The 15,624-nt window shown below is 39.1% G+C and overlaps 1 protein-coding gene across 1 annotated transcript in view; it reads left to right on the forward strand.

Moving 5' to 3' along the window:
• Positions 1–15,624, forward strand: part of LOC307026236 (extracellular sulfatase Sulf-1-like) — a gene marked incomplete at its 3' end in the record, with an annotated part of 91,637 nt that overhangs the window by 65,161 nt on the left and 10,852 nt on the right. Inside the window, exons 4-5 of the mRNA XM_079661470.1 lie at positions 13,705–13,922; positions 15,154–15,393. Coding sequence (XP_079517596.1) covers positions 13,766–13,922; positions 15,154–15,393 — 397 coding nt within the window. The 5' untranslated portion in view covers positions 13,705–13,765. The remainder of the gene's footprint in view (positions 1–13,704; positions 13,923–15,153; positions 15,394–15,624) is intronic.

Genomic DNA, 15,624 nt, shown 5'->3' on the forward strand with positions numbered 1-15,624 from the left:
ATCACTCTGCTGCGATAACAAGAATATAATTAGCTGACGCCTGATTACTAGAGAGAGAAATCATTGCTTATTGGGTTCATCTGTTGCTCCCCCTGTACGAGTGTGTGAATTGTTTATGTGAGTCTTAATCACCTCAGCTGTTGCTAACATGCTTTCATTTGATGCATTTTGATAACTTGCACAGCTGCCAAACTTCTTGAATGTGTGTTTACTAGAGAGATAAATCATTGCTTACTGGGTTCATCTGTTTGTTGAGGGTAGTAGTTTGTGTGAGTCTTAATCACTTCAGCTGTTGCTAGGTTACTTTGGTCCAAGCCGTTAGATGATAAATAGGGATTCTATCATTGGGCATACTTTGTTTATTGCTCTGATTTTTACAACTTTACAGGCAAAACAGCTGCCAAACTTCTTAATGTGTGTTTATTTCAGGTTCATACAGTCCCTCTGGTTGCATTTGGGTCATTAATGGGATAGTCGAGGGTTACTATAGTACAGAAAACCTATAACTGTACCTATTTATCTTTCTGTCACTAAACTCTGCTCTGTCTGTATCGACCCTGACATAATACTCTTTAGATATTTAGAAACACTTTTCTCTGCGTTATTCTACCTCAATCAAGTCAAGGAGAAATGTATAAATGGAACTAATGTCTTTTAAACTGCACCATAATCTTTGTCAATTAGTAATCAGTGCGAACAGAGAGAGAAGCCAACGTCTACCGAATTACTTTTGAGTTATTCAACAGTGTCTTTCTTGTCAATGTCAACGATATTTAAGGAACCAAATTCAAGTCACACCTCCAGTTGAACGTGGTAAACTTGGCTGAGCTCTCTCTTTCCATGCGGCTGAATTCATGGGAAAGAAGTCGAACACTTTATTCTTGAGTTACCTCAGTGGAAACCCATTGAAGCGATTAGCCGTGTCTCTCATGTGGTCGGAGGAATCATTTATCTGGGGTGAAAGTGACGAGACAGAAAGCCACCCGTGACTTTCAGGGTTAGTGTTGATTGTGATTCAATTTGTAGTTTGCATATCTCACTATCAATCAGAGAGGTTTCCCTTTCACACACTCCCCCACTTTCTCTTCAATCTGCCTCCTTGTGAGCTCCCTTCAGCCTCCAGGTCAAACAATGCATGTCTTTTAAAACCTAAAGCTTAAACGATACCCGTAAGCGATCGTGTATTTAATGTCAATTTTGTAGAAAAAGCTTGGACTTTCTCTTGAATCTGATTTCTTGTAAGCTCACAAAACAATGCATGTCTTGCACCGTCCTGAACCGTAAGCGATCATGTATTTAACGTCCATTTTATTTTTGATACAAGAAGAAAAAGCTTGCAGCAACCGGCCTCTCAGTCGCCTTACTCCCCTTCAATGCACTGAACATAATGATGGGTGTGTGTAGCACTAAAGCTGCTTTCACACAAGATCAGGCTTTGTGTGTGTGTGTGTGTGTGTGTGTGTGTGTGTGTGTGTGTGTGTGTGTGTGTGTGTGTGTGTGTGTGTGTGTGTGTGTGTGTGTGTGTGTGTGTGTGTGTGTGTGTGTGTGTGTGTGTGTGTGTGTGTGTGTGTGTGTGCCAGCCAAATGGCCCGTTCGTGTTACGTCATGTCGTGAACTTTAACCCCAGGCAAGTATTTACAAAAGCACGCAGATCTAGACGATAAATACCAGGTGCTGGACGGGAGAGCAAGTAGGAGACAGGAATGAGTCCTAAGCGTGGAAATAAGTCAGCACTTTGTATTCCCTCTTCTCGTAGTCAATGGTGTGTTCTCTGCAATATTCCAGAAGCTAATGGAAAGATCCTGTTTGATTTTGTAATGATAGCCTTTGCGATGCTATCTTCTGGGTCAGAGTACAAACATATGTCATGGTTGCAGAACCCTATGCACCTAGAAGAGGTTTTCCAACCGTAATAAGAGACCAGAAGAGGAGAAGAAGGACTTTCCCTCCTTTTCCTGTTCCTTCTCCACTAAATGGACACAAACCAAACAACGCTTCCTTCTGACGCTATTCCGCAGCTTAGACAGCTAGCCGATTGCTCTGTAAACATCGTAATGCAGCAAAGTGTTCCTCTTGTCGAAGTCTTCAAATCCTTTGGCCGATAAGTTGATTCTGATTCAACCTTTCTCTTTTCCAAAGCTGCAAAGGTTGGTGTAAATCCAGCCTAAAGCCACTCTGTCAGTGTGGCCAGCGGGAGGCTCTCTCTTTAGAAACACACACCTCAATTAAGGCTGTCCATAATGAAGGATATGCACAATTAAATATCCACCAGCCACACACACACACACACACACACACACACACACACACACACACACACACACACACACACACACACACACACACACACACACACACCCATGCATAAATAAACACCGGCAGCTTTTCTGAAAATGACCTTGTGTGTTTTTTAATCATTTCCCTCTTAAGGGTTCTCGTGATTTCCAGCAGACCACCTGGTCGTTTCCACTTTGAAGTCTTTTTGGGCCAGGATTCCTTTAATTATACATTAAGATGCATCCGTAATATTGATGGGGTGGCCTGGCTGCCTTGGCACTACAAAGGTTTCTCTTTCCAGGTCCAAAGGAACACGAAGGCTTTACCTAATGGACCTGAAGGCAGTCGCTCCAGGTTTCACGTTTCACTGAATCGAGGCCATTCTTCTTCATTAAAGCAGCCGGCGTTGTACCCCAAACACGACGCATACCAGCGGAGGAGAATCATTTCTCTGCAACATCTGAAACAGAGGAAAACAAAGCCTGTGAACGTGCCTGTCAAAGGTTCAGCGTTGTGAAACATGTTGGAACAAAGAGAGCCAGTGATGTCTCCGCGCTGGAATTCTGTCACGGATCCTACCTCGATTTTGGCATTTTGGTCAAACAAATCATGGGAGTTAAGAGTCTGAAAGCACCGAGGTCTGAGCGGTTCCCAGTGAGAAACCACAGCCAAAAGAGAGTCAGGGACAGAGCCTCCCTTCAGTCAGCAAAGTGTGCAAAGTGCTGCTCAGCGGGACCCAAAAACAGGCCCTCCTCAGTCCCAAAAAGCCCCCTGTCAGTCCTCATGGCAGCAGACCAGGCGGTTCCCTCAGATTACTGAAATATTTGGACAAACCTTAATCTAAGCCATTGCAGTAATGATGTTCCCCCTCTGAAAGAAGCAGTCTGCACTCAGAAAGGTCTGCAGCAAAGAGGCAAGAAACATAAGATAAGATAAGAAGTAGTTTAGTGAGCCCAGTTTGGGACTTTGTTTGTGTTGCAGCAGAATAAAAAGAGAAGGCATCGTACAATACGAATGAAAAGACTAGAAATAAACATGCCAAAATGTCTCAATAGAGAAAAATAGCATTGAAAATATACGTGTTGAATTACAAATGTACATTAACAAAACACAACATATAGCTCAGTCTAGATGCAGCTACACATGCTAGCCCTCATTTTCTCCAGTTCTCTTACGGTGGATGTCGAGAGCCTTTCTGAACAACCTGCAGAATTCAAACTATGCCTTCAGAGTTGAGCTCCCCTCTCTTTGTGCCTGATGGAGGAAGAGGGGATTTGAGCTGCTCTGAAACCCATTGTCCCTCATAGTTAGCCCCTCTTTATGAATGAGTGATCTACGGTAGTGGCATCTGGTTTGGGTTTGACCTGCATCTTGTTTTGGGGAAAAAATGAACCCGCTCACCTCCGAGCTCTCCGTGTTACCTGAGGAAACAAAGACAGATTATTTGGACAAATCCACGGGTAATTGCTGTCGGAGTGTTTCTCGCAGAAGAACTTCCTGTTTTCTCTGACAGCATGAACATAAAGACGCTGACCAGAGATGGTAAAAGTACACACATCCTTTACTCAAGTAGAAGTACAGATACTCTTGTTTAAAAATACTCTGGTGAAAGTAGAAGTACTGACTAAACTTCTTTACTCAAGTGAAAGTAAAGAACTTTGAAATGTACTTCAGTAAAAAGTACCCATAACTAGCAGCTGTTTTAAAGAGTACCTGACCTCCCTTTATATTAATAGAACAATAATTTCATTGTTAGCTAATGAATGTTTCCATGGTGACCAACGGCAACATGACAACGTTTCCATTGGTCCCTCTTCTTTAGAGAAGACCAGGAAATGATGGATACACGGATCGTGTTCAAATCAATAGGCACGCAATGACTCTAAATAATAATGATCACGCACCAAACACACATTCAGACTAAAGGAACCAGCCTGTTTGGAAAATGAGAGAAGTAGAAAGTACAGGTATTTGAGTTCAACATGTAAGAAGTAGAAAGTACAGGTATTTGAGTTCAACATGTAAGAAGTAGAAAGTACAGGTATTTGTGTTCAACATGTAAGAAGTAGAAAGTACAGGTATTTGAGTTCAACATGTAAGAAGTAGAAAGTACAGGTATTTGAGTTCAACATGTAAGAAGTAGAAAGTACAGGTATTTGAGTTCAACATGTAAGAAGTAGAAAGTACAGGTATTTGAGTTCAACATGTAAGAAGTAGAAAGTACAGGTATTTGAGTTCAACATGTAAGAAGTAGAAAGTACAGGTATTTGAGTTCAACATGTAAGAAGTAGAAAGTACAGGTATTTGAGTTCAACATATAAGAAGTAGAAAGTACAGGTATTTGAGTTCAACATGTGAGAAGTAGAAAGTACAGGTATTTGAGTTCAACATGTAAGAAGTAGAAAGTACAGGTATTTGAGTTCAACATGTAAGAAGTAGAAAGTACAGGTATTTGAGTTCAACATATAAGAAGTAGAAAGTACAGGTATTTGAGTTCAACATATAAGAAGTAGAAAGTACAGGTATTTGAGTTCAACATGTAAGAAGTAGAAAGTACAGGTATTTGAGTTCAACATGTAAGAAGTAGAAAGTACAGGTATTTGAGTTCAACATGTAAGAAGTAGAAAGTACAGGTATTTGAGTTCAACATGTAAGAAGTAGAAAGTACAGGTATTTGAGTTCAACATGTAAGAAGTAGAAAGTACAGGTATTTGTGTTCAACATGTAAGAAGTAGAAAGTACAGGTATTTGAGTTCAACATGTAAGAAGTAGAAAGTACAGGTATTTGTGTTCAACATGTAAGAAGTAGAAAGTACAGGTATTTGAGTTCAACATGTAAGAAGTAGAAAGTACAGGTATTTGAGTTCAACATGTAAGAAGTAGAAAGTACAGGTATTTGAGTTCAACATGTAAGAAGTAGAAAGTACAGGTATTTGAGTTCAACATGTAAGAAGTAGAAAGTACAGGTATTTGAGTTCAACATGTAAGAAGTAGAAAGTACAGGTATTTGAGTTCAACATGTAAGAAGTAGAAAGTACAGGTATTTGTGTTCAACATGTAAGAAGTAGAAAGTACAGGTATTTGTGTTCAACATGTAAGAAGTAGAAAGTACAGGTATTTGTGTTCAACATGTGAGAAGTAGAAAGTACAGGTATTTGAGTTCAACATGTAAGAAGTAGAAAGTACAGGTATTTGAGTTCAACATGTAAGAAGTAGAAAGTACAGGTATTTGAGTTCAACATGTAAGAAGTAGAAAGTACAGGTATTTGAGTTCAACATGTAAGAAGTAGAAAGTACAGGTATTTGAGTTCAACATGTAAGAAGTAGAAAGTACAGGTATTTGTGTTCAACATGTAAGAAGTAGAAAGTACAGGTATTTGTGTTCAACATGTAAGAAGTAGAAAGTACAGGTATTTGTGTTCAACATGTAAGAAGTAGAAAGTACAGGTATTTGTGTTCAACATGTGAGAAGTAGAAAGTACAGGTATTTGTGTTCAACATGTAAGAAGTAGAAAGTACAGGTATTTGTGTTCAACATGTAAGAAGTAGAAAGTACAGGTATTTGAGTTCAACATGTAGGAAGTAGAAAGTACAGGTATTTGAGTTCAACATGTAAGAAGTAGAAAGTACAGGTATTTGTGTTCAACATGTAAGAAGTAGAAAGTACAGGTATTTGAGTTCAACATGTAAGAAGTAGAAAGTACAGGTATTTGTGTTCAACATGTAAGAAGTAGAAAGTACAGGTATTTGTGTTCAACATGTAAGAAGTAGAAAGTACAGGTATTTGAGTTCAACATGTAAGAAGTAGAAAGTACAGGTATTTGTGTTCAACATGTAAGAAGTAGAAAGTACAGGTATTTGAGTTCAACATGTGAGAAGTAGAAAGTACAGGTATTTGAGTTCAACATGTAAGAAGTAGAAAGTACAGGTATTTGAGTTCAACATGTAAGAAGTAGAAAGTACAGGTATTTGTGTTCAACATGTAAGAAGTAGAAAGTACAGGTATTTGAGTTCAACATGTAAGAAGTAGAAAGTACAGGTATTTGAGTTCAACATGTAAGAAGTAGAAAGTACAGGTATTTGAGTTCAACATGTGAGAAGTAGAAAGTACAGGTATTTGAGTTCAACATGTAAGAAGTAGAAAGTACAGGTATTTGAGTTCAACATGTAAGAAGTAGAAAGTACAGGTATTTGAGTTCAACATGTAAGAAGTAGAAAGTACAGGTATTTGAGTTCAACATGTAAGAAGTAGAAAGTACAGGTATTTGTGTTCAACATGTAAGAAGTAGAAAGTACAGGTATTTGAGTTCAACATGTAAGAAGTAGAAAGTACAGGTATTTGTGTTCAACATGTAAGAAGTAGAAAGTACAGGTATTTGAGTTCAACATGTAAGAAGTAGAAAGTACAGGTATTTGAGTTCAACATGTAAGAAGTAGAAAGTACAGGTATTTGAGTTCAACATGTAAGAAGTAGAAAGTACAGGTATTTGTGTTCAACATGTGAGAAGTAGAAAGTACAGGTATTTGAGTTCAACATGTAAGAAGTAGAAAGTACAGGTATTTGAGTTCAACATGTAAGAAGTAGAAAGTACAGGTATTTGTGTTCAACATGTGAGAAGTAGAAAGTACAGGTATTTGTGTTCAACATGTAAGAAGTAGAAAGTACAGGTATTTGTGTTCAACATGTAAGAAGTAGAAAGTACAGGTATTTGTGTTCAACATGTGAGAAGTAGAAAGTACAGGTATTTGTGTTCAACATGTGAGAAGTAGAAAGTACAGGTATTTGTGTTCAACATGTAAGAAGTAGAAAGTACAGGTATTTGAGTTCAACATGTAAGAAGTAGAAAGTACAGGTATTTGAGTTCAACATGTAAGAAGTAGAAAGTACAGGTATTTGTGTTCAACATGTAAGAAGTAGAAAGTACAGGTATTTGTGTTCAACATGTAAGAAGTAGAAAGTACAGGTATTTGAGTTCAACATGTAAGAAGTAGAAAGTACAGGTATTTGTGTTCAACATGTAAGAAGTAGAAAGTACAGGTATTTGAGTTCAACATGTAAGAAGTAGAAAGTACAGGTATTTGAGTTCAACATGTAAGAAGTAGAAAGTACAGGTATTTGAGTTCAACATGTAAGAAGTAGAAAGTACAGGTATTTGGTTTCAAAATGTAAGAAAGTCAAAGTAAAGTTATCAGAAAAATAAGTAGTGGAGTAAAGTACTGATACCAGAAAAATGTACTCAAGTACAGTAACGCAGTATTTGTATTCCACTACTTCCCTCCTCTGACTGATCAGAACTGAAGCCATATCCAAAGCAGGCTTTTACAAGACTTGTGAACCTTCAGACCTCTGCAGAAAACTCCCTCCTCTTCGTTCTCTCCTCTCTCCCTCCCCCCCTCTTCACCCCAGTGTGTGGGTAGCCTCAGGTTTTTGAGGTTAGGTTAACAAGCCGCCATCAAAGAGGTTTTATAAACTCGGGTCAGAGGAGGGTCAGGGTGCAGCGGGGTGTGTGGTTGGATTCCCTAAAAGAGCTCAGAATCAGAATACCTTGATCCGTCCCACAGAGGGGAAAAAGAGCCAGAGACAGCTTCATGTTATCTAAGAAGAAGCATGCAAAGATACACATCCTGTAACACTTCTGACGATTTAGCAGCCAGGTACACGTTGCACATAGTATTCAACAACAAGGGGTGTTATAGTCTGTACAATCTGCAGATTTACATCGTGCACAATACACAGCTGTCCGTGCACAACATCCCTGAGAGAGCTGCAGAGGAACCTCCTGAAAGTAGAGATTACAGAAGTGTTGAGGCGTTGATGGCCATTCATCTGCACACTGCACATCTTTAATGTTGCAGCTGTGTGTCCATAGTGGCCTTTTTGTTCCAGGCCTTTGAACTCATGGGTATTTCACCTTCATCCCCCCTCCTCCTCCTCCTCATTTTACAGTAGAGTACAGGCGCATTCAAAGGGTCATTAGTGCTAATCCTGCTAAACAATGAGGAAGCAGAAGCAAAGCTCAGACTCAGGAAGAAAGCTCTCCTGCAGACGAACAGAAGACGTGCTCTTATATCACGTTGCCAACAAACATCTGAAGCAACAAGAGAGAGGTTCAGTGATCCCTGTGTGTGTGTGTGTGTGTGTGTGTGTGTGTGTGTGTGTGTGTGTGTGTGTGTGTGTGTGTGTGTGTGTGTGTGTGTGTGTGTGTGTGTGTGTGTGTGTGTGTGTGTGTGTGTGTGTGTGTGTGTGTGTGTGTGTGTGTGTGTGTGTGTGTGTGTGTGTGTGTGTGTGTGTGTGTGTGTGTGTGTGTGTGTGTGTGTGTGTGTGTGTGAGCGAGCCAATGTAGATTTAAGTACTCTTAAAATACAGATTAAGTTTGGTAAGAAGTCAGTAGATGGGGAGTCAAGGATGCTTGTTGGTTAAAGCGTTATTGATAAATGAAATGACGAATCACTGAAGATTATCGCTCTGCACTTCTTTTCATGCAGCTCTTGTTAGCTTGGATGCTAACTGCCTTTAGTTGTCCCAGTACTCTGTGAAATAACAATGAAGTGATGCAGTATATCCGTCACTAACTTAGTTCCTTCTGCTCGTAGATATTCTAAATGCATCTTGATTTTGTACATTTCATTCTTAATAATTATTTGTTGCATCATTATAAGAAAGCATATGAGCACACTTGAAAACATACTTGGCAATAAACCAGATTCGGCTTCTACACATGATCCTTTTCTTCAGTTAATAAAGGAGTCCAGTTCCTTCTGGTCGTAGATACACTTCAGATGAACTCCTGAGGGAAGTGGAAGAGCTTAAATTAAGTTAGGAGCTCCTCCGTGGAATCGGAGTGTCTTTTCGCCTGCGTTAGATTAAATATGTGTGTGTGCTTATTAGTTTCAAACAGTGAAGCTATTGACTAGCTAACCACATCAGCACCACACGGTTTCTGTCAGTTTCCACAACGAGGCTTCCTGTCTGTTTTCTCAGAAGAAGAACTATGAAGAGGCTGGGAACAGATGGCTAAAGTACACACATCCTTTCCTCAAGTAGAAGTACACACATCCTTTACTCAAGTAGAAGTACAGATACTCGTGTTCAAACATACTCAGGTGAAAGTAGAAGTACTGACTAAACTTCTTTACTCAAGTCAAAGTAAAGAACTTTGAAATGTACTTCAGTAAAAAGTACCCATAACTAGCAGCTGTTTTAAAGAGTACCTGACCTCCCTTTATATTAATAGAACAATAATATCATTGTTAGCTAATGAATGTTTCCATGGTGACCAACGGCAACATGACAACGTTTCCATTGGTCCCTCTTCTTCAGAGAAGACCAGGAAATGATGGATACACGGATCGTGTTCAAATCAATAGGCACGCAATGACTCTAAATAATAATGATCACGCCACCAAACACACATTCAGACTAAAGGAACCAGCCTGTTTGGAAAATGAGAGAATTAGAAAGTTCAGGTATTTGTGTTCAACATGTAAGAAGTAGAAAGTACAGGTATTTGAGTTCAACATGTAAGAAGTAGAAAGTACAGGTATTTGAGTTCAACATGTAAGAAGTAGAAAGTACAGGTATTTGAGTTCAACATGTAAGAAGTAGAAAGTACAGGTATTTGAGTTCAACATGTGAGAAGTAGAAAGTACAGGTATTTGTGTTCAACATGTAAGAAGTAGAAAGTACAGGTATTTGTGTTCAACATGTAAGAAGTAGAAAGTACAGGTATTTGTGTTCAACATGTGAGAAGTAGAAAGTACAGGTATTTGTGTTCAACATGTAAGAAGTAGAAAGTACAGGTATTTGAGTTCAACATGTAAGAAGTAGAAAGTACAGGTATTTGGGTTCAACATGTAAGAAGTAGAAAGTACAGGTATTTGAGTTCAACATGTAAGAAGTAGAAAGTACAGGTATTTGAGTTCAACATGTAAGAAGTAGAAAGTACAGGTATTTGAGTTCAACATGTAAGAAGTAGAAAGTACAGGTATTTGGGTTCAACATGTGAGAAGTAGAAAGTACAGGTATTTGAGTTCAACATGTAAGAAGTAGAAAGTACAGGTATTTGGGTTCAACATGTGAGAAGTAGAAAGTACAGGTATTTGAGTTCAACATGTGAGAAGTAGAAAGTACAGGTATTTGAGTTCAACATGTAAGAAGTAGAAAGTACAGGTATTTGAGTTCAACATGTAAGAAGTAGAAAGTACAGGTATTTGAGTTCAACATGTAAGAAGTAGAAAGTACAGGTATTTGAGTTCAACATGTAAGAAGTAGAAAGTACAGGTATTTGAGTTCAACATGTGAGAAGTAGAAAGTACAGGTATTTGAGTTCAACATGTAAGAAGTAGAAAGTACAGGTATTTGAGTTCAACATGTGAGAAGTAGAAAGTACAGGTATTTGTGTTCAACATGTAAGAAGTAGAAAGTACAGGTATTTGAGTTCAACATGTAAGAAGTAGAAAGTACAGGTATTTGAGTTCAACATGTGAGAAGTAGAAAGTACAGGTGTTTGAGTTCAACATGTAAGAAGTAGAAAGTACAGGTATTTGAGTTCAACATGTGAGAAGTAGAAAGTACAGGTATTTGTGTTCAACATGTAAGAAGTAGAAAGTACAGGTATTTGAGTTCAACATGTAAGAAGTAGAAAGTACAGGTATTTGTGTTCAACATGTAAGAAGTAGAAAGTACAGGTATTTGAGTTCAACATGTGAGAAGTAGAAAGTACAGGTATTTGTGTTCAACATGTAAGAAGTAGAAAGTACAGGTATTTGAGTTCAACATGTAAGAAGTAGAAAGTACAGGTATTTGTGTTCAACATGTAAGAAGTAGAAAGTACAGGTATTTGAGTTCAACATGTGAGAAGTAGAAAGTACAGGTATTTGTGTTCAACATGTAAGAAGTAGAAAGTACAGGTATTTGTGTTCAACATGTAAGAAGTAGAAAGTACAGGTATTTGAGTTCAAAATGTGAGAAGTAGAAAGTAAAAAGTGGTCAAAAAAAAGTAGTGGAGTAAAGTACTGATACCAGAAAAATGTACTTAAGTACAGCAACAAAGTATTTGTACTCCACTACTTCCCACCTCTGCACACAACACACACTCTGGCTTGGAACCATCAGCATGTAAAATGTCATTAGCGCTGGGTGCTAACATTCATCCAGAAACCGAGTCTCTGTGAGCATCTATTGTTTCTGGGATGCTCTCCAACTCCTGCAGGAGTGAGTGAGTGAGTGAGTGAGTGTGTGTGTGTGTGTGTGTGTGTGTGTGTGTGTGTGTGTGTGTGTGTGTGTGTGTGTGTGTGTGTGTGTGTGTGTGTGTGTGTGTGTGTGTGTGTGTGTGTGTGTGTGTGTGTGTGTGTGTGTGTGTGTGTGTGTGTGTGTGTGTGTGTGTGTGTGTGTGTGTGTGTGTGTGTGTGTGTGTGTGTGTGTGTGTGTGTGTGTAATGCGCTGAGGGCTGTTTGTCCAAACGGCGCCAGTGTTTGCTCGGCGCTGTCACCATGACTGGCTGCTAAATCTCCGTCTGGACCGCTGACCGTCACGACAAAACAAAAACATGACTCCTTTCTTTCGTGCATTGATTAAAAAATAAAGAATAATTTGTTGAAGCAGAATCTGGTTTATTGCCACGTATGTTTTCACGCGTGCTAATAGGCTAAGGTGTAGTGAAGCGAAACGTAATAAGTTAAAACCAAATAAAAGCAAGTACAAAATCATGACGTTTAAACTGAGAGTAGAATAAAAATGCAATATATCTGACATTGAAATGAAAAGCTGAGAATTTATTTGCAAATGATGGTGGAAAATAAGTATTTGGTCAATAACCAAAGTTCATCTCAATACTTTGTTATATACCCTTTATTGGCAATGACAGAGGTCAAACGTTTTCTGTAAGTCTTCACAAGGTTTGCAAACACTGTTGCTGGTATTTAGGCCCATCACCTCACAGCATGACACTGACCATCACCTCACAGCATGACACTGACCATCACCTCACAGCATGACACTGACCATCACCTGCTAAAACACGCCTTCTTTAGACTGAAGTATAGAATCAAAGAGAACCGTAGGGATGCAATCGAGGTCATATTTGACTAGAGCGTATATAATAAATGGATTATTTGAGTGATTGGAATCAGTGAGCTCCAGCAGATTAGTGTGGATTTCCAGCTTTCCGCATAAAATGCATTTAATTTTCCACATTTTATGCATTAACTAACAGTCTCACAGCCTTAACATGGACAACATATACCATGAACATATCAAAATGATTTAAAATATCTTATAGATACATTACTTTGATTAATAACCATACTTCCCATGTTATTGTGGATTTTATGGATTAATATTTGAACTTTATTCAAACTAGTACGGTGTCTCTTTTTGTATATTGCTACTGGGAATAAGTAATACTCTTTCTTTGTGAGGTGTCCCTTAGTTACGTGTCCCTTAGTTACGGTGTGATAATCATTATATATTTCTCCCTGTTGTTGACATTAGTGAACAGTGAGTCATCAGTGATTGGTAGATGTTGGTTTGGGGGTTAATGCAGCGTATGACTTCTGAGTGACAGGTGGAAGGTGGGCTGTGATTGGCCGAGGCTGCGTGTGTGTGTGTGTGCTGAACAGCAGCAGAGTGTTTCCCTCAGAGACAGATCTGACACGAGAGGAGAGAGGAAACATAAGAAAGTAGTTGAATATAATAATAATAATAATAATAATAATAATAATAATAATAATAATAGTGGAGCATCAAGGTTTGGATATTACGGGATATAGAGATTCTGTGAGGTGAGATCTGCTCTTTGGTTTGTTTGAAATGTTTTCTTGGGTTGTTGTGATCTGGTTAGAGTTGTTTGTTTGTGAGGGATTTGTTTACTTGTTTTGAATTCTATTGGAACTGTTGGAGAAGTTTTCCTGGTGGAGCATCAAGGTTTAACTTCTCTGTTTACGGAATAACTGTTTGAGATTGATTTCTCTGAAGTAAATATGATGTCTCCATGTTTAATGTTCAAAAAGCTCTTTCCCTCACAGCACCTCTTTTCACCCTCCGTCTGAAACCAGAGCTGCTCTGATTGCTTAGCTGGCCAGCTCTGTTGTGATTGGTCAACCTGCTTAGAGATGTCCCGCCCCTTTAGCCTTAATCACGTACAATGTGTTGGAGCGCTAGCCAATAGGAGTACGAGTGTTACGTAGTGATGTCACAATGTTTTGGAACTTTGTGATTTTAGTCTCTGCAAACCATTGACATGCACTTAAAAAAAGTAAAGCTTCTTTGAGAATTAGGAAAAGCACTATAACATGCCATGTATTATTATTATTATTATTATTATTATTATTATTATTATTATTGCCAAAGGGACTCTTTAAAGTTCCTAAACTGTTGTAAATTGTCTCTTTTTTAACGTCTCGATGTGTTTTCTGTCTTCCCTTCAGCTCCTGGCTCCTTCATCTATCCCCCTCTTCCTCCTGCTCCTCCTCTTCCTCCTCTTCCACCATGTTTCTCCACTTCCTGGCCCTGGTGTTCCTCCTGTCTCCGGGCAGCGAGGCTTTCTCCACCACCAGATCCCAGAGAGGCAGAATCCAGAGGGACCGCAGGAACATCCGGCCCAACATCATCCTCATCATCACCGACGACCAGGACGTGGAGCTGGGTAAGAGCCTCTCGGGTCCTCCTGTTCATTGGTGTTAGTTTAGTTTAGTTTATAGTTCATAGTTTTTAGTTTATAGTTTATAGTTTAGTTTAGTTTAGTTTATAGTTCATAGTTTGTAGTTTGTAGTGTCGTGGACAGTCCCCATTCATCAACTGTCACAAAACACAGTATATGGGGCAGCTTTAGCCGACATTGCTAAAGTCCAGCTCTATCTATCTATCTATCCATCTCTCCATTCATCTCTCCATCTCTCCATCTATATCTCTATCTATCTCTCTATCTCTCTATCTATCTCTCTCTCTATCCCTCTATATCTCTATCTATCTATCTCTCTATCTATCTATCCATCTATCTCTCTATCTATCTATCTCTCTATCTATCTATCCATCTATCTATCTATCTCTCCATCTCTCCATCTCCCTATCTCTCTCTCTATATATATATATATCTATCTATCTCTCTATCTCTATCTCTCCATCCATCTATCTCTCTATCTCTCCATCCATCTATCTCTCTATCTCTCCATCCATCTATCTCTCTACCACCTGGTCCTAATGAAGCTCTTTCTCTTCGTGGTCCTCCTCCTCACATTAAATATTAAACGGAGGCCATGAGCCGAGCAGAGCGGCCATCTGGTCGATTAACGGCTGAATCATAATGGAGGTCAGATTATGTAAATGCCATATCTTATTCATATAAGGCAGATTTAATGTGTTGTGTTGTTTGCAGAGCTACAGGACAGAACGGGTACATTTGATATATTTGATATAGCTTTAAAACTAAAAACACGCTGAACGCATAATACACTCTGTATGCAACTAAACACACATTAAGAGTTCATTACCTTCATTAGCTATGTTGTGAATCATTTGTGTGTGTCTTTTGCATGAAAAAAGGTTTATACAAATGCAGAATATTAATAGATAAAATGTTTTTTTCTAACCTATTATAAATCAATTAAGTTAAGATTGATAAAATACAAGTGTTAGGACAATTTATTGAGATTCTTTTGAGGGTTTTTGTTATTTTCTAGCTTGTAAACGTTTCATTGTAATAAATGAACTCTCTCCAATTTCAAAAGCGTTTTCTTTTTAATGACCTTTCTTAGTGTCTGCGCCTCTAGACTCTGGAAGTCAGCTTTAAACCTTATATAGTCCTCTCTATGCACAGCATGTATACAAATAAAGATATGTTTAAATGTGCAGCTCTGACCTCCACACTGCGTCCTCAGGTTCTCTGCAGGTGATGAATAAAACCCGTAAGATAATGGAGGAGGGCGGCACGACGTTCACCAACGCCTTCGTCTCCACGCCCATGTGCTGCCCGTCTCGCTCCTCCATGCTGACGGGGAAGTACGTGCACAACCACAACACCTACACCAACAACGAGAACTGCTCCTCTCCGTCCTGGCAGGCGCAGCACGAGCCTCGCTCCTTCGCCGTTTACCTCAACAACACCGGATACCGGACAGGTGAGGAAACACCGTGGAAACCAGTTCAAATCCAAGGAGGCTTTTAGAGATGCATGAACATCCAAAAGGTTCCCTTTAAACACCTGAAGCATGAACTCTGAACACATGCAGTTCTGTTTACAGCAGAAGAAGACAGACAGGAAGTGAGCACTACCAGGAACACAGCATGGACTCTGCAGAGTTTAAGGACTTGTTAGTGGAACAGACTCTGACAGTCACAGAAAGCCTTGT

Source organism: Notothenia rossii (genome assembly GCF_949606895.1).
Source record: "Notothenia rossii genome assembly, chromosome: 12".
NCBI lineage: Eukaryota > Metazoa > Chordata > Actinopteri > Perciformes > Nototheniidae > Notothenia > Notothenia rossii.